Here is a 24,934-nt window from a genome sequence, read left to right on the forward strand (position 1 = left end):
TGAAAAGGGGATTATACAGCCCCTTTAATTTTAGGTGCTAATTTAAGAGCTGCGATTTCTCCATCTGACAGGGAGGCGAAACACAAAATATTCTATAAATATATATAAATTTCCTGTTACACAACATAATGCCAATAAACACACCAGCATGAAGTGAAATAAACTGACAGCATCCAGGAAGTCAGCCTCCTGCCCTCGGTCCCTAAGCATCAAGCATCTCAACATCGATCGAGAAACAACAGCCCAGCCATTTATTCTCATTAATTATGGATGCACGGCTTACCTCCAGTTACCATCTCTCTTCATGTCTGCGAAAAAGAATTTGATCAGAGTATATGTTAATATGCTCAATACCTGTGCTGCAGATGCACAAGAGAAATAGACAACATTTTTGTACAGACAAGGTGAACTCTTTTTAATGCTACTGTTCAAAAAACTGTTTAATATCAAGAACAAAAGTCAACATAAACTCCTGTGTTTGCATTCTAGTTGCATTCAGTGAACTCAGCTTGCACTAAACAGGTTATTTTCTAAAATAATGCATGGATAAATCTTTCAGTATAAGAGTACACTGGAATAAATGTTGTAGAATTAACAATTTTCACTCAGAAATTGCAAGTAAAATGTACAAATAATTACAAAGAAATGGCGCAAAACACATTTATTTAAATGTGAAATTTTAAAGTAGAAAGACTGAACTAGTATTTTCTTGTAAAACATACTCCAATAATGTTTGTTTTATTAACAACTTTGAAAAATACATTTAGGAACATGCATTAAAAAACCAAACAGGGTCCATTTTGTTTTTGTGTTGAGCTTTGGCCCTGAACGAGTGAAATCCAGTGTTTAGAAACAAGCCTTATAATGTGACCTCTTAATTTGAAAGTGGTCTGAATATTCAGTTGGTGGTAGTAAGGTGAGAAGGACACTAAACTCTCAAACCGAGTTAGTGAGACTCCAGCCTGAATGCCTGGGCTTTTTATTATTCAGGAGAAGAGAGGAGAGTGAGATAAAGAAAGAGAAATTGCTTCTCTTTTATTCCCTATTGGGTGGTGCATTACAGTAATGGCTCTGTCTAAATAGCAATAGAGAGGCAGAATGGTGCTCCCATTATCAACACCATGACCAATTCCTCTCTCTCTCTCTCTCTCTCTCTCTCTCTCTCTCTCTCTCTCTCTCTCTCTCTCATAGAGGGGAGTAAGCGGGGGTGGTCTTGTGCGATCATTGTAAAGATCGTTCAATAAACGGCGAGTGAAACGCCTACATGAGCTGAGAAACTCTGAAAGTGATCATACAGCCGCAATCAGCACACGTTCTCACATTTGAGACTCTAGAACGACTAATAAACTCATTCATCGCTCTGAGAAGTATGAATCAGAAAATGAGCTTTCTGATGACAATTTAATTGCCTTTCAAGGCAGCAGGAGTTATTTAAAAGAAACTGAACAATTGGGTCATGGTAGTCTGATTTCAGTAACTATACTTTTGGGGAAAGTTTGCTATACTGTATATGGATTTTAGGTACCTCTATTATGCTATTTTAAAGGTACCTAATTTTGTTTCGGAGTGTCCTACAACAGGTTTACATGCATCAAAGGTCAAAAGACACTTTAATTTTCTCATAATATACATTGAACATCACAAAATTTTTCAATGATTCTCAAATGACTCGATGGATGAATCAGTCTCTCTTAATCCCTCCTTTCCGAGAGCTACTCTGCTCTGATTGGCCAGATGGTCCAGTCTGTTGTGATTGGTCTACCGCTCACAGCGCATGTCGGAAACAAAACGCCCGTTACCATAACTGAACTTTAGCTCCATCCGGAGGCTTCCTAAAGCTCAGCGATTGGACACACAGTAAGGCGTATTTTTCCAATAGTTTTCAATGGGTGCGCCGCGTTTTTCAAACGCCTGGAGAGTAACGAAGCGCTGAGCATCTATTTCACGCTGAAGCGCTGAATGCTCGGCGTTTTATCCCAGTCGCCGAGAGCTGAAGAATGTTCAACGCTCATCACTGTCACTTTTCACCCAGCCGTTCAATCACAGTGGAGGAGGGGCGGGACAAATACCACACCGGGGTTAGACATTCAACATTCTGCCTGAAGACAGTAATGCATATTTCTAATTTATTGCGGTGCACATGCGGAAACTGTATCAATAAGCCGAGCATTAACGTGAATGACTGATATAATATTAAAGTTCCTGTGTTGAACTCTGCGATTTGAGAAGCAGTCGTCAGTAAAATTACGTGTTTGAGGGCTGGTCAAGTTGTTCGTGGGCGGACAACGCACAATATATGCGGGCATTATGCAAATATATTTTCTAGTGATGTAGAACTGTCATGCAGTGAGATTCGTATGAAAAACGACTCGTTTAGGTGGTTTAGAGTCGATTCTTACATTTTGGAGACAATAACTTTATTTATCATGCATTTTCAACTTTACAACTTTGCAGAACATTTACATTCACAAACAGCAATATTACACACCGCATGAAAGGGAATATTCGAAAAACCATAATGTGGGCACTATAAAGTTTGTCACACAAGCTCATATAATAGAGTACACATCAACGCTCAAAGCAACCAAATCCCAAAGATCTTTTCTATTTCTATTTCTTTATTTTACAGAGACTAAAAGAATGATGCCTAAATCAAAGCAGGTTCCCTCTTAGATGTGCGTCCTCGTCCCATGAGAGCTTTTAACCACGCGTCACATGCTTTTTCACATGCGAATTTGGGATAAAACATCTTTGTGTGCACCAAAAGATAGAGAAAACCTTTCTCACTGAGCATCACAGAAACTAGTTTTTTACATTATCTGTGCTCTTTTATCACATATAAATGGAGGCTTGCCACAGCAACCGTTGAGACCACGATGCTATAGTGTTTGCTAGTAGGGGTATAATGATACATCGATATTAGTGGTCGACCGATATAGATTTTTTGATGGCCGATGGCGATATCTTAGAGAGCAGGGTAACTAGTAACTAGTTGATATATTACTAAACTTTAGATGATAACTTATTGATTCTGTAATCATATTACAGTATTTTTCACAAATAAATTAATTGTTATTTAAAAAGTAAACACTGTAACCAATAGGGGACTCAGTAATCTGGTAAGTTTGTGCGCACTAGGAATCATATTTTTTCCCATAATAACATTTTACAGAACTGTTAAACAGAGACCATAAATAAAGAAGATGGAGAATGGGAGTGTTGTGTGCTCTGGCTTCCCGCTTTTCAATACACAGAACCTTATCGGCCAATCAATCGATTTGATTTTTTTTTTTTTTTTTTTTTTGATTACTGTATTATCTTATATTGTATTCTCTATAAGATCCACTAAAAGACTTGTTCGACTGTTATAAGATGTCAAATTCTCACTGAATTTAGTTTCAACCTCATTTTGTTGTGTATGTCCTAATGGGAATACTAGATTTGCACATTTTAGAGAGCACAGAAGACAGATTTTCTTGACTGTTGTCAATTGGGAAACAGGATTTGCAAATTGCAGAGAGTTCAATTAAATGCTCATGTTATAATTTGGTTGCATTTGTGAGTTAATAAAAATGTAACTGGTATTGTAAAACAGGCAAGTAATATTGCTGTATTGAAATTATTGATGACATGCCCCTGAGTCAAATCATTATCAAATAGTGGAATGTTTTAAGTTATCGTCAAATATTGTATTTCTGGCTAAGAGAGCTGATGTCAGATTGTATTGTGACAAACCCCAGTACCCAATACCCCAGTTGCAATAGTATTTTGGATGGTTGTTAGGTGATTATTAGATGAAATGACAAGAGTCACAAACACCACTAATTAAAAAAAAAAAAAACATAATAATAATAAATAAAAAAAAAAACTTTAAAATGAATACTTGTTTTAAAAGCACTGTAACCATACACTGGCTTCAAAAAACTGCAATGCTGTATGTGGAGAAGTCTATGTCTGGCCATTGAATGTGATTTAGGTTACAGTGCTGTAAACACTGCTAGTAGCAGTATACAGGCAGTGGGGATAAAATGTCATGATGGAATAGAGACCGATAAGCCCACACACACACACACACACACACACACACACACACACACACACACACACACACACACACACACACACACACACACACACACACACACACACACACACACACACACACACACACACACACTGCAGCAGTGTCATTGTCATTCAACACCCTGCTCTTGTCCTACAGGACTTTTCTCTCATTTGGGCTCAGATAACCAGGGTTTAATGGCATCTAGGCAGACAGCCAGATAGTCAAATGCTGTGTGAGTGGAGACAAATGACAAAAGTTTCAAACAAAAGTCACTGCTTTTGGATTGAAAAGCTCTCATTAACGGTGTGGCAACACAGGATCAGTCATGCATTGAGAGGAATCACTCACACAAACACAAAGACGCGGGCGCAAAGGTTTCGCCAGCAGTCGAGGGAAACACATTTTTAAAATGGCTGTTGAAAGGCAGATACACTCCCAAAATGCTGCACTATTCAGTTTTCTCTTTAATATTAACAATCTGGAGAGCAAAAAGCTCATAAAATGGACCTAAAATGTTCATGAAACAGACTCCCCAACAGATCATTTATATTTTTGTAACATTTGTAATTGCATACTACTCCTAGTAGACCTGAAGTATGTAATTTCTAGAGGATATTGTGCACAATATGCAAATATGTATGCACATGTTGGCCAAAAGTATGGAACCAAAGTGCAAGAATTGAGCTTCAAAAGTTAAGATGTTTTACACAAAATTGGAATACAAATGGCAAAAAAAATATTTATTTCTGAGATGACCGAAATGCCATTCAGTGAATTAAACATGCAACACGTGACCTCACATGATGCACGTGTCACAGCATTCTGCAACAGTCTCACATACTATTTTAAAATGTACACATCACTGTACAGTGCTCTCTCAAACTTATATGGACACCTAAGTTACTTAAAAATGAATTTCACAGCATTAGATCTGTATCTGCTGTAAATGTCCTTTTTGCTCAGTGTCATTTAATTATCTGGTGTTGTGGTGAATTTCACTGGATGTATGAAGTCAAGTTCACACAGGCTCATATCCTGGAAACAGTCTCTGCGTTTACAGTGTCTCTTTGGTTACCTTCATTTTCAGGTTTATTTAGTGCTGGTAATGTACACAAGATGATCAGTGTGCATTCGTGCACGACAAGATCTGGACAGAAAGGAAAAATCCAAATGAGCCTGTGGAAAATTCTCTGCAACTCCTCATGGTCTGTCATTTCTTTGTTAGTATAATATAACAAATATAGTTATCAGCTCTTATAAATCCTTTTTTAATGTACCTATATACTCGGCCAATCTCTTACATGTGAATGTGCGTATGTCTGTCAGAACTGTGTGTTCCTGAGTCAGTGTGTGTGCGCTCAGTGAACAGGTAGAGAGGATGTGGCCACTGTGATTTTGCCAAGCAAGATATGTTCCTAGATCAACATATTTTATTGATCCTGGAACAACATTCCTGTCTCAAAATCTTGTCCTAATCTCATCCCTAGCCCTAAACCTAACCCTACCTATAACTCATCCCTGAAATCAGAGGGAAATGGTAGCTGAATAACACGTTGTCCTTCAAATCTGATCGGCTGATTTGAATGCTGTTCCAGGATCAAAAAAGATGAAATCATGTTCACCAGAGGATGCAGTGTGTGTGTGTGTGTGTGTGTGTGTGTGTGTGTGTGTGTGTGTGTGTGCCAGTATGTTGCCAGTAGTGTGCCAACATCAGCCAGTATGTTGTAAATGAGCACAAAGGTAAACAGGGATAATTACAGTTATTTAATTTACAGCAATGCATGAACACCATACAATAAAATTACACTTTATCAGATGACGATCATCATTTGCTGTGTCACTCACACCATAGGGCAATAATTGTTGTGGTGTATTAATGCACACTGATCATCTTGTGTACTCTCTCTCTCTCTCTCTCTCTCTCTCTCTCTCTCTCTCTCTAAAAAGGAATGCTGTGGCCCACAGTTGTGCTTTTGGCCTCCAGGACGTGCAGCGTTTCTGCTGATGGATTTTAAGACGGACTCAGTCAGTGTCTCCAGCTGTGTTTGTGTCGATGTTCTCATCCTTCTATTGACAGAAACACTCTCTTCCATTAAGACAGCAAAGCTGAGCTCCACAAGTGCCGTAACAGATACAGTCTGTCTGTTCAGTCTACAGTCACTTTATCTACCTGATTATAACATACAATAAACTCCCATTCAACACAGTCAAGCTCCTCAGATTACTTTCTATTCTAGAGTATATTCTGCACTCTTAAAAGCTCTCACAAATGCAAGCAGTTCAATGACTAAGAAGGATGGCCAAAATGATGAAAAAAATGCAATCTTTCTAAACACCTAGTTTAAGATGCAGGTTTCAAGTTCTTAGAAATGCAATATTTGCATTCATGTTGATTTTTTTGTTTTACTTTTTTCATCACAAATCCATTTTTAATCATTGTATTCAATGACTTAAAATTGTCACATGGTGTATCCATAAAGTATTTTATGTACTTCTTGGGAAGAGGTCAATTCATTGAAGTCACTGCCTATAATGCACTACATATAATGAAATTTACAATAAATATTTAATTTAAGATTTTATTCTAATTATTTTTTAATGAAATGTCATGTGGTTTAACTCCCTAAAACTTATAAATTAATAATTTATGACATACAGCATGTACCGTTTACCCTGAAAAAATATATTTGTTATAAACATAAAAGCAAAAGTAATTACTTTTTACTTGATGTTACCACATGAGTCATTCAATTAAAACTATTCTTGAAAATGGCATAGCATGTTACGTACTGGCTCAAGGAAGACGAAGGCAGATAAATATAAACGTTTTTGTTTAATCAAACAAGCTTCTCAGGATACAGGCAAGACATCAAGCCACATAACACAAACAATACCGGACACTGAACTGAAAACAAGCAGGGACTAAATACACAGGGGTGATGAACATAAATGACAGGCAGCTGTGAGGAAGGTGATCAGTGTCCATGGAAACAGATGGGTGGCGGGAAACAGAACAAGGAAACAGGAAACAGAAGAATACAAACTAAAAGTCCATGACAATAAAGCCAAAACCGTGACATATCGCCCCCTCCCGCTGGGCGCGACCTCGCGCCGTAACAGAAGGAGACAGGGACAGAAGGGTCCTAGGAGGTGGGCGAGGTGATGCCACAGACGAGGATCCAGGAGATGACGAAGAGATGACCAAGGAAGCAGGAGGAGGTTCGGGCGGAGTACGGCTGACCGGGAGGAGGCTGAACAGAAGGGTCCAGGGTGGTGCTGATGATGGTGAGAGCCAATGGAGGGCCTTGAGCAGGGGCGTGATGGAGGTACCCCAGGCCACAGCCAGAGTGGCACCCCACGGCGGCGTCGACGGAGGGAGGAGCCATGGAGAGATGGTGATGAGGGCCGCCATGGGGCTGAGTGGAGAAGACGACGGCGAGGAAAGAGCCCACCACATAGCCGATGAGCCGAGGTAGTGGAGAGATAGTGGAGAACCAGATGACCGCGACGGAGACGCAGCGACGACCTCCCGAGAGCGAGGGGGGGATCCGGAGGTCTGAGGGTGAGCTGGAGCGACCGAGGGCGTTGGTGAAGCCTGAGGAAGGGCGGAGCAAGCCGTAGCAGAAGGGGTGGAGGACCAGAGCATAGCGGAAGGGCCGTAAGTCCGCAGCAGAGGTGAAGTGACGTCTGACCTCGGTGGAGCCGACGTGCCGAGGGAGACCGGCGAGACCGAATGGCCGATGGTCCACGGCGAGGTCGAGGGAGGAAGGAGCGCAGGTTCGGGAGCCAGGTCAGCAGGTCGAGGCAGATCGTAGCAAACCGAGGATGTAGGCGGAGCCGTGGGCTCAATTAACTCAGGCGAAGATGGCTCCCGACAGGTCCGAGGTGGTATCCCACTACTGAGAGACAGAGGTGGTACCGAGGGACTGAAGGGTGACATAGAGGACTGGGTGGTAACGAGTAAACCGTGACATAGCATGTTTCCAAACTTTATAAATCCAACAAAACTACATTTAAAAGAACTGAGCACATTTTTATACCACTCTCATAAAAATGAGCATCACATTACTGACCCAAAGCAAAAGTGCCTGCATTTTTCTTTAGCTTCATTCTCACCCTCATTTCACAATATGTGACTTAATTTGTGTCACTCAAATTAATATGTGTGTGAGAGGGAGAGAGGCAGTCTACTGATGGGAGGACCATCACAATTTATCCAGAAAATCCATTCACATCTGCGTCAATTAAAGCGAACACCAATACACGAAAGACAGTTAAAAATGTGTTGTTGTCTAAGCCCTAAGCTGTCTTTAGACACACACACACAGAGCCTGGAATCTAAACAGAATTAGTGGAATCTTGTTACACAGACCTTTTTAACCCCTCTAGCACTGGAGCGCCACTAATGTGTTCATTCAGACAAAGCACTTCTTAATTGAATCTGAACTGATTTGAATAATCAATCTTGTTTGAACCTGCGCTGCTAAAGCGGATCTTTGTCCGGTTCAGCATGTGCCGTGACTCCCATGAGTCTCTCAGCTCAGGTCAGGCCCGACTCAGGTGCGGGGTCTCCTAATTACTAATCTGACGGATGCTTTTATCCAAAGTGACTTATTGTTCACTTATTTTAAGTTCAATCCATCTGGAGTAACCTGAGGTTAAGTGTCTGCTCAATGGCTCATGAATCATCCCTTGCAGGATTTGAACCAATAAAGATGCAAGCGAGCACTTCTTTGTTTGCATACAGCAAAAAGCGTGGTGTGCTTGACATCATGGAAGAAGAATCTGCAGGCAAACTATTTAGCCTTTTTTATCTGTTAGTTACATTAATGAAAAGCTGTGCCCATGTATCACTTTTTTTAAGGGATAAACAAAGGGATCAGGATAAACAGAAAGAAATGGTGAGAGGGAAAGGACTTTACCTCAGCAAACACCGACATTAAAGGGATGGTTCGGAGTGAAATCAACCTAGGGTCCTTTGCACCATGACATCGAGCCAAACACCCCCCCCTGAAGCCTTTTTTCTCTTGGTCAAACATTATTAAAGTTAGAGCTTATTTAGAGATATCAGCCGGATGGCTTAGTGCAGGCGCTAATGGCTCCAAGGTTGTATCTGGTAAATTACCGCACTAATAATGCCCAGAATGGTACCAAACTTCTACAGTAGCACAAATAGGTTCTGTACTCATAAAACGAGGCATTGGAAAGTTTGTAAGTACATCAGGAGTTTATTTAAATAACACTTGCCTGACGGCTCATGCTATTGCTAACCCGGACGTTGACGTCACTTCCGTGAGTTGAGAAAAGCACGTAAAGGTCCTGACAGAAAGCGATGCATAAGGTTAACGACGACCAGTTCCAGGAATGCACTAATATTTTGTTGGTAGTACCAGTTTATAACAATTATTAGTTAACACCAAGTTGTCAACACTTCGGAAAAAAAATAATAATTCTTCATTACACTACATCCTTATGCATCGCTTTCTGCCAGGACTTTTACATGCTTTTCTCAACTCAGCAAAGAGACGTCGATGTCCAGGTTAGCGGTAGCATGAGCCGTCAGGCAAGTGTTATTTAAACAAACTCCTGATGTACTTACAAACTTTCCAATGCCTCGTTTTATGAGTTCAGAACCTATTTGTACTACTGTAGAAGTTTGGTACCATTCTGGGCATTATTAGTGGGGTAATTTACGAGATACAACCTTGGATCCATTAGCGCCTGCACTAAGCCATCCGGCTGATATCTCGAAATAAGCTCTAACTTTAATAATGTTCAACCAAGGGAAAAAAGCTTCTGGGGTGTGTGTTTGGCTCGATGTCATGGTGCAAAGGACCCTAGGTTGATCTTACTCCGAACCATCCCCTTTAATGCCATATTAGGGTAGGAACACACCAAACCGAACCCAAAGAACTAGCGCTGATGAAAGCCGACTGTGTTGTTGCCTCACGTCGGGGAAAAAAAGCTTCACTTGAACACACTGAGAAAACTACAGCTGATTTTCAAATGCGTGTGAATGAGACAACTGTCTATTTCTGCAGATATATTCATCTATATTTGTCATTCAAAAAGGGAAACCGACGCTGCCGGCTGCAGATACACAAACCGTAAACAAAGCATTTTTGAATATCAATCCTGCTGATAACTTTCTTTTATTCCACTCTGCTCATGTTAATATTAAAATATTCGCCCAGAAACACTCAGGTAAGATGATGTAAAATTAGAACATCCTTCTATCTGTGCCATTTTGACTTATTTCCTCGCTGTTTTGCTATTATTCCATTCTTGCTATACTCATTCACTAAGCTAAACAGCCAATCAGAGTTCTACATGCTGAATCAACCAAAAAAAACCTGATGGCGTTCGACTAGAGCCAAAGGTGCAGAACACATCGGATAAACTAAGTCGGCTGACGCTAAAAAAATGTCCCGAAGGCTTGGTGTGTCCCGGGCTTTAGAAACAGCACAACAGCAGCTCTGCAACACAGCATCCATCAGAAGACAAGAAGCTCTATAAGTCCCACCGCTGCTGAAACCACATGCTAAAGTTGAACCATATTTGATCTCATAAATAAAACATGGTGGTTTTATACTCTGCTCGTATAGTCCTCAAGACTACGTCCTACGCAAGTCTGTGAGGAGACTCCAGAGAAAAAGTGTGTGGGGGGGGGGGGGAACAAAAGTCTGTTGAGCAGATCATAATGGTGCTGATGGAGGGACTTCACACTGAGAGGAGAGAGAGAGAGACTGTGAGAGCCAGAGAGATTAGAAGAGTGAGAAAACTGGAGCGTTCAGCTGAAAAACATGCTAAAGGCTTTTCTCACCCCTGCATGAGTGCACAGGCCTCCATCAGCGTGAAGAGCAGAGGGCAAATTCAGGAACATTTGCCATATCCCAAATCTACAAGCCTTTCAACATTGCTCATTTAACATCTTCACTGCATCCATAAAGGCTTTTCTTGAGTCACGAATACTGGTGGGGGACATAATGAATTTTACAGTGCATAAAATCTAAAATTATACCGAGCATTACAATGATTTGAACTCTAACACATACCGGTGTTCGGCTTCTTGTGCCATGACTTTGTTAAGATAAAAACATTTTAATAGCTTATCTGATTTAAAATGTTAAAAAGTCACAAAAGTGCCAACAGTGTTTTGATGTTTGGTTCTGCAAATCAGTTTAAATTTATTGGTTTAAAACTCAATTCAACAATTTGCTTGAATAATCACTCAAAAATGTTCACAGAAGTCCCTTCATGGCATTTTTTCATATATGTGACCCTGGATCACAAAACCAGTCTCAAGTCGCACGGGTGTATTTGTGGCAATAGCCAACAATACATTGTATGGGTCAAAATTATCGATTTTTCTTTTATGCCGAAAATAATTAGGATATTAAGTTAAGATCATGTTCTATGAAGATATCTTGTAAGTTTCCTATGTTAAATATATCAAAAATGTATTTTTGTGAGTGGATGCAGAACAATCGCCAACATAAATGAACAACTTTAAAGGCAATTTTCTCAATATTTCGATTTTTTTGCATCCTCAGATTCCAGATTTTCAAATAGTAAATTGTATTTCGGCCAAATATTGTCCTATCCTAACAGACCATACATCAATGGAAAGCTTATTTATTCAGCTTTCAGATTATGTACATCATAAGACTGGTTTTGTGGTCCAGGGTCACATACACATTTTAATAAAATATGTGGGAAAATATTGCTGTTTATACTATAAGGTATATTGTTATATTGGTGAATATATATATATATATATATATATATATATATATATAATAATGACTGCATTTAACAGTTTTTTTTTTATGTACTTGGCCACAATAGCTGTTTATTCACATTATTTATTCCAGAACAATCTGAATAAAAGACCATAGCCAACAGCTGACTAAACCTTGCTGGAAACAGAAAGTAGATTTATCATTAGCATAATCACAGTATACTTCGTTTCACAATATATTTAACTCGGTTAACCTTCCAGAAGAAAGGTAGACGTAAATATTTTTCTCAAGGTGCACAACTATAAATCCATTTAAGGTGAGTCCTAGTTTGGGAATGGTAGTGGTAAGTAAATGATTAATGCTTCTGGTATTACTGCCACTATAAAGATCAGCGCCGATAATAAGTGACCAGACTATGGTGTTCTTATTGTTTTTATGGGCCTCAGGGTTCAGGGACTACATGACGTAAGGCCAGTAACTCTCATACTGCTGCACAAACATCTGATCTAAGGCTGGAGTAAACACAGCTATTTGATTTTGCAAAAATGCTTTGGTGAAATCTTTCTCCAGGGACTCTAACGCTTCAGGACCCAAATCTTTCAATAATGACAGCAACAGCTTCAACAAAAATGCTCTCATATTTTTGGACTTGTTAACTTGCACATTAAAAAGCTGAATGAATGTGACGCGTTCATTAACACCTGCGCGGATCCGTCGAGACCAAAGAAGATCGATGTGAATCTGAAAGATCCTCCCTCGTACGTTTTTGCACAAACAACACGACGGTGATGGCATTCACCCTATTCCTCAAATCCCTGTGATTTTTTCACCTCATTCTTGCCAGGCTTTGCTAAATCCAACAAACAAAAATTCCCTAAAAGTGTTTGAAAGAAAATAAGACTTGACAAGTGTTTTTTTTTTTTTTTTTTTGCAGAGACTGTGATATAAAATAACAGGCACTTTAGGAATAAAGGTTGTACTTGTTTTGTAAACAGCATGATATTCCCACTCCTAGTCAAGTCAAGTCAAGTTTATTTATATAGCACTCCTAAACACTTCAATTTTAAGATCATATATGTAGAGACACATAGATATACGGTAACAGTCTTGAAGGGATGGAAAAGAGATGTGTGTATTTTGAAGTGGGATACTCACTGTCTGGATGGACTGGCACCAGCAGGCAGAGCAGCAGCATGAGGGATGTGGCAAAGGCCTGTTGGGTGTGTGGCACCATGATTTCAGGATGGCGCTCACCGCAGGGGTTCCCTAAACTCCTGCCGGATGACTAAACGCTCACACTACCATTTAGTGAGACCTGACGGGGAACACAAAGGAGAGTGACATCAGAAAGCTGCAAACATTTGAAGCAATTCAAATCCTCAAACATGACATCACTCATTCCAAAACATTACCTCATTATTAGCATTCCAAGAGCATTACATCACATTCCCATAATTCAGTATGATCAAATTAAAGCAAAGGGAGAATGACATCAGTGAGCATCACGGTAATGTTTCAAACATGACATCATTATTAGCACTCCAAGAGGAAGGTATTTCATATAAGGTCAGTCTCCTAAAGTTATTCATTTTTTTGTTTGTTTGTTTTTGTGAGGATCAGAGCCAAAGATTTAAGTCATTAATTACTGAAATTTTAATGTAGACAAAACTTCAGAATTCAGAGATGCTGATTCAGTAACTGCTCTGATGGATTCAGTTTCATCAGACTGATTCTTCAGAGTGATTCATGTTTGTTTGTATGGTTACACTTTATTTTAAGGTGAAGTAGTTACATTGTACTTACTTAGATACATACTTAGCAATATTAATTAACTACATGTACTTACAATGGAGTTAGGGTTTGGTTTAGGGTTAGTTACTTGTAATTATGCATAATTTACTGTTATTACTACAGTAAGTATGTGTAACTACCTCACCTTAAACTAAAGTGTTACAGCTTGTTTTTGTATGCTTTGTGAACTATTCATTAAAATAATCGATTCATGAGAGTGATTTGCTCTGGAATCTACACTGGTTGTGCTGCACATTCCAGAATTACTAAACAGAACTGGTTCATGAATTAGTTCAAACTAGTAATTTTTTCATGAATCAGATTACACTGGTCAATTGTTGTTGTTGTTTTGTCTGCAACCTACAAGGAAAACTCAATAAAAAGACATTTATTGTGCAAATTCACAACACATGACTTATTTTGCAAAAATATAAAACAAAATAAAATAAATATTAGATGAAAAACTTAAACAAAAACTAGATATGTTGTCTTGTCAACTAACTGAAAGTACTGAAGTACTAAAATTACTGAAACTGAAAGCTACCAGAAAGCTACATAAACATATATTTTTTAAAAAATAATAAAAATTACAGATCACAAAATGACTAAAACTTTAGCTAAAATGAAAACAAAAATAAAAAGTTATTCTGTAATAAATTCTATGATGCAACAAGTATGTAAATAATACTAAAATAGCACTGGTGGTACAGAGTGTTTTACTGCACAACATTCAATGCAGACTGTATGATAAGTAAAATATGATTTATTTCGCTATGGCCATTAGGATACAGCAGTGACAGCACAGATTGAGTCATTTTCATTTTGGCCAGAGCTATTCTTTTAACACAGTGACATCATGCACACAAAGAATGATGTCACTGTGTTAATTTAATAAAGTGGTTTGAAACAGAAGTAAATGAGCTGGAGCCGCAACGAGTCCCGGGAGAGCGTTTCAGCGACCACAGGCACCTCTGGCTTTTGGAGGACACATGCGTTGTGCCAGGTTCACACTGTGAGAGTGTGTCTAGGGGGTTTGTGTGTGTTAATAACCTGTGCGGTGAGGGCTCTCATGTGTCTTTCCAATGAAGCCACCCCATGCACACCCTCACTCACTCATGATTAAGATGATGCATTCATTTATTAACCAGAAGCGCTCATCATGTAATTGGCCGGACCCGAGCTAATTAATCATGTCACACAAAGCAGACATCTGCTATGCAACACTCCCACTCTTCCACAGAGAAAACAATCATGGAAACACCAGAGAGAGACGCCCATAGACCAGCACTAATTACTCAGCCACCACAGCAGGAAAAGCATGGAGCCGCTGGCGCTCGGCAAACTGCTTCCACCCTCAAACAGCGTTTGATCGAGAGCTGAAGGTGCGCTTCCACATTCCTGCAGGCTGAGCAGACGGAAACGTCTCTCCGTCTCCGAGCGTGCTATTTCTCCCTCTTATTATGGAAATCATGAGTCTGGAACAGAACCGCTGAGCTGACAGACTCACGACACTGCATTAAACTGCGAGCATTTAGGGACATGCACACAGCAAACACACACACACACACACACACACACACACACACACACACACACACACACACACACACACACAAGTCTCTCTGCTTCAGCACACACTGTAATTACAGCAGTGCTCCCCGTTCTGCACCCCACCGTCTCTGCCTTTCCAAAGAAAACACAGACTGTGTTTATGAGTGGATGCTACAATTGCGCCAGCCAAGTGTCTCCGGCGTGCCCAACCTGCATGCTCTCCTGAACATTCCTGCAGGAAGAGCTTGCTGGGAAAACAAAGCGCGGACTGAACGCAGCGTGCATTTCTAAAGACCCCAGTCTCTTCTGCTGAAAGACAAATGATACAAGCAGCCAGCTAGACTCTCCATGATGACAAGCATGTTTAAATGAAGGGTCAAAGGTCAGTTCATTTCCCTCAGGAATCAATCCTCATGTGGACAGGACAGGACTGCACAGGAACTGAAGAGTTCAAAAGCATCGAAGCTTCAGGATGGAGAGAAGTCCTCGCTCTGGTCTAAATCCACAAGTTGAATGTGATTGGAATAAATAATGTGGTATATATATATATATATATATTCAAAATAGTAAAAGTCTAAAAAATTCAAGGCATGCTCTTCACACATTTTGAAAGATTGGTAACACCAAAGTTTAGGGTCCAATTCTCACTAGTTTAGTTCCAATTAACTAGTTGCTTATTAGCATGCTTATTAGTAGCATATTTGCTGTTTATTAGTACTTATAAATCACATATTAAGGCCTTATTCTGCATGACTATATTCTACTTCTCTTAATCCACCCAATACCTAAACTTAACAACTACCTTACTAACTATTAATAAGCAGTAACTAGCAGTTTATGAGGCAAAAATCATAGTTAGTTACTAGTGAAAATTATTCTCATTTTCATTTAGTTTAACTTGATGAACTAAAATAACTAAAACTAAAATTTAAATAAAAATGAATAAAAACTATATAGACATATTTAAAAAAACTAATAAAAATGACAAAGAAAATTAAATTACAAAAACTAATTTAGTTACTAAATTTAAAATAAAAACTAATTTAAAATATTTAACTATATAATACACAAAAATAACTGATACAGTAAGCTTACATATATTTTTAACTTAAAAGATGCGGTGCCAATGAATCACTGAATTTTGAACTAATTGAAACAATTCATTTGAACTGAATCACAGAAATGAACCAAACTTACCAACACAAATGGCATTTAGGTTTAGAGACAAAAAGACACTATAATGTTTGTCCTGATGCACTCATACTTTCAAGTTGTGGAACAAGGAGGGAATGTTAAATCAATTACTAATGAAATGCATGGCCTAATAAAATGCATACAATGTTACAATTATACTTACAATGTTGCGTAATTTTATTTACAAATATATTGCACGTTCAAAATATCACCTAGTTTTTCATCATCAACGTAAAAAAATATATATATTTGTTTTATAAGAAAGTGTTTTGGGAGGGTTGTTGCCAGTTGCATAACATAATATATAACATAATTGCACATAAGTGCAGCATGTTCATCTGCCGTAATTCCAGTCCCAACATGTTGTTGCTTATTTGCAGGAGTGTTTGATAGTCTAATATCTCCAAAGAGCACTTGCTTTATTACTCCTGGATTGATGGATAATCTATCATAATCCCAGAGGAGAAATTGGTTGCTAGACATTTCCTGTGCCTTGACAGAAACCCTTCAACACGGGCCAGAGCAGCGCTAATATCTGAGATACACTTAGAAAATCAATGCTCTTTGAATATTTATAAAGAGCTACACTTAAGTTCATCAGTCTGATGCATATGTACTTTCCTAAACGGCATTGCCATTTAAAAAGACCATTTCTTGCCGGATACTCAATTAAGCAAATAAAATCCGGCAAATAAGATAAGAGGGCAGCAGTTCTGAGAGCTTGTTTGCTATGCTGTTTATTTAATCATGTCAATATTGTTACAAAGAGTGCCACTATTATCTATTCATATCATTTTTTAGCCCTGAAAATGGGGGTTATTATTCAAATGTCAAGATTCGTGTGAAATTTAAATAAACTTCGCACTTTGCATGTTAGAAGCAAAAGTGGGGTACAATTAAATAAACGGCAAAACTACCACTGCTTTAAAGGAACATCAAACATCAAAATGACACATACTACATTGGAGAACCTTTGATTTTGGCAAATGGCTCTGTCCAAAAACGAGTAAGCCGCCTAACTAGACATCATATGCATCATTTTGCAGGTATAAGGCAAACCCAGATTCCTCAGATGGTGATTCAAATTTTTAACTTTGACTTTAAAAATTTCATTTACAAAATTGTGACTCTGGATCACAAAACCAGTCTCAAGTCGTACGGGTATATTTGTGGCAATAGACAACAATACATTGTGTGGGTCAAAATTATCGATTTTTCTTTTACACCGAAAATCATTAGGATATTAAGTAAAGACCTACCGTAAATATATAAAACATTTATTTTTGTGAGTGAATGCAGCACAATCGCGAACATAAATGGTCAACTTTAAAGGCGATTTTCTCAATGTTACGATTTTTTTGCATCCTCAGATTCCAGATTTTCAAATTGTATCTCAGCCAAATATTGTCATATCCTAACAAACCATACATCAATGGAAAACTTATTTATTCAGCTTTAATATGATGCATAAATCTCAATTGCAAAAAATTTACCCATGTGACTGGTTTTGTGGTCCAGGGTCACAATTAAGGAATTAGGGGAAATTGGATATGACAATGACAATGCCATCGAATAAAAATGTACAATTCCACCCAAATGTTATAAGGTGAGCTTCATTTTTCATGATTATTACAGCAACATTAGCAAGTTCACCAGGGTTCACAGAAGCAAACTCGTTCTTTTCCTCTGGTTCTGAGAGGAGCAGAGAGGGACTGATATCTTCTCCCAGCAGACTCTGGGGGTGTGAAGGGGAAAGGAGGAGCACCCTCGAGGGACAGCACTCTCTTATCTCCCCTGTTATCCGCCCACTCCCCATGGGAAGGAGACGCAGAGTGAGTCATATACACCAGCTCGGGATTACAAACAGTGCATCCAAATATCATGAAGGACAAGAAGTGCCAAGACTGGTGGATCTTTAGTTCAGAAGGGGACCGTCATTCATCAGCAATGCTAATGAGGCATCTGTGTCTCACTTAATTCTGGACATACACTACCAGTTAACACACCTTATTCCTTACTAGGGATGTTAATATCAATAACGTTTAAACGGAAATGTTGTAACTGACTAGTTGACTAGTCTAACCCTCCGTCCCTGAAGACCATCTGTATGCAAATCCATTTGAAATAATCTATGAACAGCAAAATCCTATACCGAATGCCACTAAAATAGGTCAGATACATGTGATGTGCTTGCATTATCTTTGTATATTTTATGTAAGCGTTCACTTAACCAACGTTAGCCATTGAAGACATTTATTCAGCGCAGGACTAATAAGTTCAAACCTAATAGCCTATAATTAACAGATTTTCTCAAATAAAAATTAGTCAGCTGGTATTGTTGGTACATTGCTCACGTCAAGATACACATGATGGACGGCAAAATCGCAAGTAAAGCTTGACGTGTACCGACAACTATACTTTATTTAAGCGTATTCTCTTTGATAGGATGTTGATAATAGGATGTTGATATACGTTCAAGTGTCAAGTAAGTTTCATTCATAATGTTTCATAATGTTTCTTTAATTCGATATAAAATTGCATACCGTATTGTCCCTCATAATCAGTATATAATATAATAATATTATAACAAGCCTATAAGCAAGCTTAATTGTTATATGCTAGTTTGACATGATATAGAAGAAAACAGAAAAGTTAGGCCGTCAATATACTCCCTCGCCTTGCTCATCTTCTCAGTGGACATATCTCTGTGAAAACCAACGCATGCAAAATCTGAGGAAAAATGTAATGACTTTTATTTTCTGCTCCAGATATACACTTTTCAAAATAATATATTATTTTTTAAATATAACATTAACAGGACGGTTATTTATCGTAGCCTTTGTAAAAATATAGAGCAAAATGTGCACATTAAATGTGCAAAAAATAAATAAATAATGTAAACGACTAGTATTTTATAATCATCTTAGTATATTTGTCAAGAAAATTATGTATGGGTACAATTATTATTGTTATTATTAGCATTAACGTTGTTGTTGTTATTATTATTGTCATTAAAAACAACAACCATTTTAATACATTTGTCAAGAAAATGATGCATCAGTACAATTTATGTTTGCTCTCAAAACTAATTTCAAACATTTAAGCAGAGATTTTTAGATCAGAAGGTTTTTTAGATGAGAAATATAAATTCAGTCAAGTGTGTCCAAACTCATCCCTGGTTGTGTATGTGGCATCAAGCTATCCTATACGTCAAGGTTGTGCATGTCTTTGAGGCTCTGCTTTCATCTTATAGCTGGATGGCATGCACAGACAGACAGGAAGAGGAATCCTCGTTCATGTGGAGTGATCGAGCTCATCACTGGCATCCAGGTGCAACACTCGGCTCCACCGGTCGCCCTGCAGCTACGCAATCCTGCGAGATTTGTGGCTTTCAAGTGCCGTGCGATGTTAGGAGATTTGTGGAGCGGCTGAGGGAGATTTGTGTTGCGGCAGGAATTCGAGGAGAGGGAAACGGATCTGAGGCCGTAAATATTGGAGTAAAGGCAGGAATTGGAGGCTCATTGTCTCAACAGAGAAAACTGAGGAAAATTAAGGCGCCTAGAGCGCTTTCACGTTTCCTTATACTTTTTAACATGAACACACACAGTAATGCATATGAAATCCAAACACAAGGTTTCAAAATCATAATGCCCTGGAAAAGTCTGTTTACAAAAAAAGCCAGACACAATGTGAGCAGGTATAAAAGCTGCGTGATGTACATCAAATTTTCACAATATATTTGCAATGATTTTACTTTAGATTAAGCAACATAGCAAATATAGTCATTTTAATCATAAACAGTGAATCAGTTCATTCTGTCTCTTTAATGAAAACAGTGGTGAAAAGATGCTTTGACTACTTTGAACTAGATTTTTTTACTGACATATTAAAGGGTTAGTTCTATTCTATACTTTAGTTTGCCAACGCACGCAAAGAAAACAGAAAAACTGACAGAAAAATTGTCACGGGTCAGGGTGTGTCACCGGTTCTTCTCTGCTGTTTGTTATGGTCCTGTCATTTTCTGCAGCGTTTCCTTTCAGTCACAGTCATGAACTGATCTCCCACACCTGTCGCTCGTTCCCTTTACCCTATATATTATATATTATATATAGCCTACCTGCTTGTGATTGTGCTCAGGACTTGTGTCCTCTACTTGTGTCCGCTGATGTGTGTGTGGGATACACAGGATCCACCGCACAGAGAGTCAACCATTTTCACTGTGTCACATGGACGGTTTCAAATTATTCCTTAAGTTTTCTAATAAACTTTTCTCATGGTTTGTCACTGCAGTTGAGTCCTCCATTTAGGAGTTCCTGACAAAATTATCAAGATATTCACACAGCCCTGTATAAGGCTCACTATTCCTCGGCTATCAGTCTGACTCTCAAAAACTCAATCAGACACTCAAAAGCTCAACAACTCATCTCTTTACAAGCCATTCACACATAGCACAAAAACCTCTAGATGGCACGACAAGGCAATACCCACTTAAAAGTCAATAACACAAAACATGGAGATAGATCTTGACCTTTGACTGATCCAAAGCTGTGGTCTCAAAAGTTGTACTGCAGTTGTTCCTAAGGGTGTTGCAGAAGCGTTTTACTGCTCTTTCTGCATACAGAGCCTAGCGTGCTAGATGATACAATTTTTTAATCTTTTACGGACGGAAGCACTGTGGTGTATGGCACTTACGGGATTATGTGGCCAGAGGGGTATCTCGGAAAAAAGGAGGACTTTTATCACCACCCCAGCAACTAATTATTAGTGGCGAGAGAGAGAGAGAGAGAGAGAGAGAGAGAGAGAGAGAGAGAGAGAGAGAGAGAGCGCTAAAAGTGTGCATGACTTTGTGAGTTATAGATAAAAAAATCTAACAAGAAAGAAAAGATGAGCCCCTCAGGACACACTATTGCAACATCCTGTGGCGCGGTCATAAAAGATTTACGAAATAACTTTGGCCCCCAGTGCAAAGTATCAACAGCGAAGTTAATGGTGTGATTACACTAATAAGGGAAGGAAAAGAGATGGAACTGTGCTGCATTTAATGACAGGGTGAAAACGCTAGATAAAGAGAATGTAGGAGCGTGTGATAAATGCAGCGGCAGCATGAGATGCAGACCACACAGAGGGATTCGAGAGGAGAAATCCTCCTGTGCTCTGTGATCGAGGTGTAAGTCATCTGCAACTGGGGCTGTTATATTGCATGAGCAGAGCAGCATGAGTGCATTGCAGGTTTATTGCTGGTCTTTTATAGCACTGAGTTCAGACAATTACATTACACTTGCAATGCATGAAGAGCATGATGCTTACAACGCCAAGGACATGGGGTTTGATTCTCAGGGAATGCATGAACTGATTAAATGTATACCTTAAATGCAACGTAAGCCGCTTTGGATCAAAGTGTTTGCATAAATGTAAATGTCATTGCATTACATCAAATCTGCAATGTTACACTAAATTTGTTGTTTTATCATTTAAAAACTAACCAGCATAACTGTCTTTTTTGGGCTTAAAAAGTGTTTTCACTATTAACAAAATAAATGCATGCTTTGGTTAATATTTTGTTATTTATGCAATGAAATGATACATTTCATGGTTAACATGCTGCATGCCCTTGCAATTCACTTAATTCTATAATTACATGCAAGGAACACTGGATATTCAATGAGAGTAGGATAAGAATTGATTATATCCATCAGGAATTGACTGGATATTTAAAAGTTGTTGCTATATGAGTGGATGAGTTGAAAAAAAAAACCTCAAGGTTATATCAGGCAAAATGGAAAATAGTTTCTGAGGTGAGTTATTACATTTTTATTAATGATTAAAAATAGCGTGCAACAATAAATCCCTCCCAATAAGAACAGAAACATAGATTAAGATAGTAAAAATACCTCATCTTCATTTCATGTGAACTTTACGTGTGGCTTAAGAGTGCAAATATTTTTTTTTAAAGCCCTTGTACATGCTCTCCACTAATGGTCTAGTCTAAGGGGCAAGTCAGGACACCACACAATGAGGTCAAAAGGTGGGAGAAGTGTTTGGAAGAGAAATTGTTCCTGGGTCTGTTGACAGTGCTTGGCATGCCAGGTCAGTTTTTGTTTAAAAGGTTTATGAGCAAGGATTTCTGCTCTTTACACTTCTGAGAAGCTGACTCCTTGTCTTAAAGTCAATTGAACACGTATACAAATATGATGTCTTACAAAGTGGATCATGAAATGATTTATGGGCCAAGGTTCTAGAACATGAGCAGGGTTTAAAAATTAATCAGAAATCAATCAAAGGTTAGTGAAGGATGTAGCATAGCTATTGAAGCCTACAAAGAAGAACAGATGACCCAGTAGAGCAGAACATCTCGAGCGATTGGCGTGATTTCAGGAATAGGAGCCAGAAAGACCACAGTCTATTCATGCCGTCACATTCCCACAGCATTCCAGGATTCCTAAGTCGGAGTGTTTTATTGCTCTGTACAGACGGATTCTGAAGCCTCCATAAAAATGTCAGAGCTCTAAATGCACTGGAGTTAAAGCTGATCTACAGCCTGATACACAATAATGAGTTAATGATTAGCCATGTGTGACCCAGCGCTTCAGTGCGCCCGGTCAAAAGCGCCCCAGACGCCAGTATGTGATGAACTGCACGTTCCGCCGCCAGGCTCTTCGCAACCGAACCTGCGATTCTGGCAATTACGATCAACTATCCAGATTTATACTAACTCATCCCACGAGTCTTATTCCAGCACTGCTGATGTTTGCTCCTTAACGGATCATGAGACCAACACAAGACAAATATGACTTTATATATTCAGCTGTGGTTCATGTTTACACTGGAACAGACCAACAGTCTTTATAAAACTGGAAAAAGGTTCATTTTTCACCTTAAAAATGTAAATTCTGTCATCATTTACTCTCCCTCATGTCATTCAAAACAGTACGACTTTCTTAGTATGACATAAATATGACGTTTTCAGAAGAAAATGTTTCATGTTTTGTATTCATTAGAGAGGCATTCATTTATTTGTTATTAGGTTTTTTTTCCTGTGTTGTGGGAAAATATACGGATCCCTCAAGTCTCTGTGACTCAGGTTTTTCCTTCCTGTGTATCTTTTAAAATTTTCCACCTGTTTTACCATCCAATAGGTGGAAATCTGATAACACTGCAGGACGAATTGCATTCCAAAGTTTAATATTTATTGTTTGGAGTTTGTTCAAATTCTCAACAAGTTTCAATTGCATGCATATTTTTATAATGTGTCTTAGGCTGTTTACACCTGGTATTAAGATGCATTTTGGACGATCAGATCACAATTGGATGACGCTAAATACAGGTGTTAACGGGGTCTAAACGTTTTGAGCTTGTCCACTTTAAGCCACTTCCAGAAGTAATCAAAAAACACATTCGAACGGATTGCTTTCGTAGTGTAAACGCTCATGTGGTCGAATGTGTTCAAACAGCCACAAAAGACCGTCTACTCTCCGTCTACTGAACTAATGCGTAAACATTATGGGAAGAGCTCTAGCCAGACGGGATTTAAACTTTGTCGGCTGAAGACCCAAGTTTGTTTTGAAGATGAAAAACGTACCAAGCACAATGTTCTCTCCCCATTCCTGATTTCTAACACACACTCACAGCGTTCAGCTGGTCTTGTGTCTGTCAGAGCAGAAACTAAAGCTGATGCTCTCTGTATATTTTTCCGTCGTCTCCTTTCACGTTCATATGTAAATTGCTTGAGCTTATTTTGTCCATTAGATCGAAAGATCTGAAAAAACCCACACATTAACCCACCCATAGACCCTCTCCTTGAAGAAATCAGGACAGAAGTGGTTGAAAGTGGACAAAAGAGACGGATTAAAACACCAGGCGTAAACAGGAATGTGTCTCCCTCGTCTACATGTGATCCTATCGACCAAAACACATCTTAATACCAGGAGTAAACAGGGCCATGTTGTATTGGAAAACCAACGGTCACTGTAATTTTGTCAAGTAAGACATGTTGTCTAAAAAAAACTGTCCTAATTCTAATCCTACCCATAACTAATGATACGTGAGTAACACAGATGTTGAAGCATCTAACCCTGGTTTAAGCCTAAACTTGACAAACTGTAAAATCAAATTGTTATGTGGATGATGTGGAGATGAACCCAATTGCAGACAGTAGTCACAGGAACACAGTTTATTGTACAAATAACAGGAAAAACAAAGCCCACAAGGGGGCAAAACAAGACAAGACAGGACTACGAGTAACTAAACTAGACAAAGACTCTAACAATTAACTAGACTATAAACAAACAGCAAAAACAGAACTTTCTCTACAGGATTTCTCTTTGACAGGATACTCACAAGGCTTCACAAAGAATAACACGCAATGTTAGACAATGTACCGACACAGGACAGAGAACATGAGGGGATTAAATAGGGAGCAAACTAATCAGGAACAGGTGACACAGGTGAAGCAATAATGACAAAACGAGGATAACAAGGGGGCGGGGCTGGGTGACGAGACAACACAAGCACATGGCCCAAACAAATGGCCATGTGCTTGCACATAAAACATGGGCCTGTCATGATCCTGCCTCAAGACCAGGGAAAATCA

General features: G+C 38.8%; 1 protein-coding gene across 1 annotated transcript in view; it reads right to left on the reverse strand.

The window, feature by feature from the left end:
• Nucleotides 1-24,934, reverse strand: part of ptprfa (protein tyrosine phosphatase receptor type Fa) — a 200,230-nt gene that overhangs the window by 159,371 nt on the left and 15,925 nt on the right. The window contains exon 2 of the mRNA XM_081380153.1: nt 12,964-13,123. Within this exon, the coding sequence (XP_081236279.1) occupies nt 12,964-13,042 (79 nt within the window). The 5' untranslated portion in view covers nt 13,043-13,123. The remainder of the gene's footprint in view (nt 1-12,963; nt 13,124-24,934) is intronic.

Source organism: Scardinius erythrophthalmus, assembly GCF_964197995.2.
Source record: "Scardinius erythrophthalmus genome assembly, chromosome: 12".
In the NCBI taxonomy this organism is placed as follows: domain Eukaryota; kingdom Metazoa; phylum Chordata; class Actinopteri; order Cypriniformes; family Leuciscidae; genus Scardinius; species Scardinius erythrophthalmus.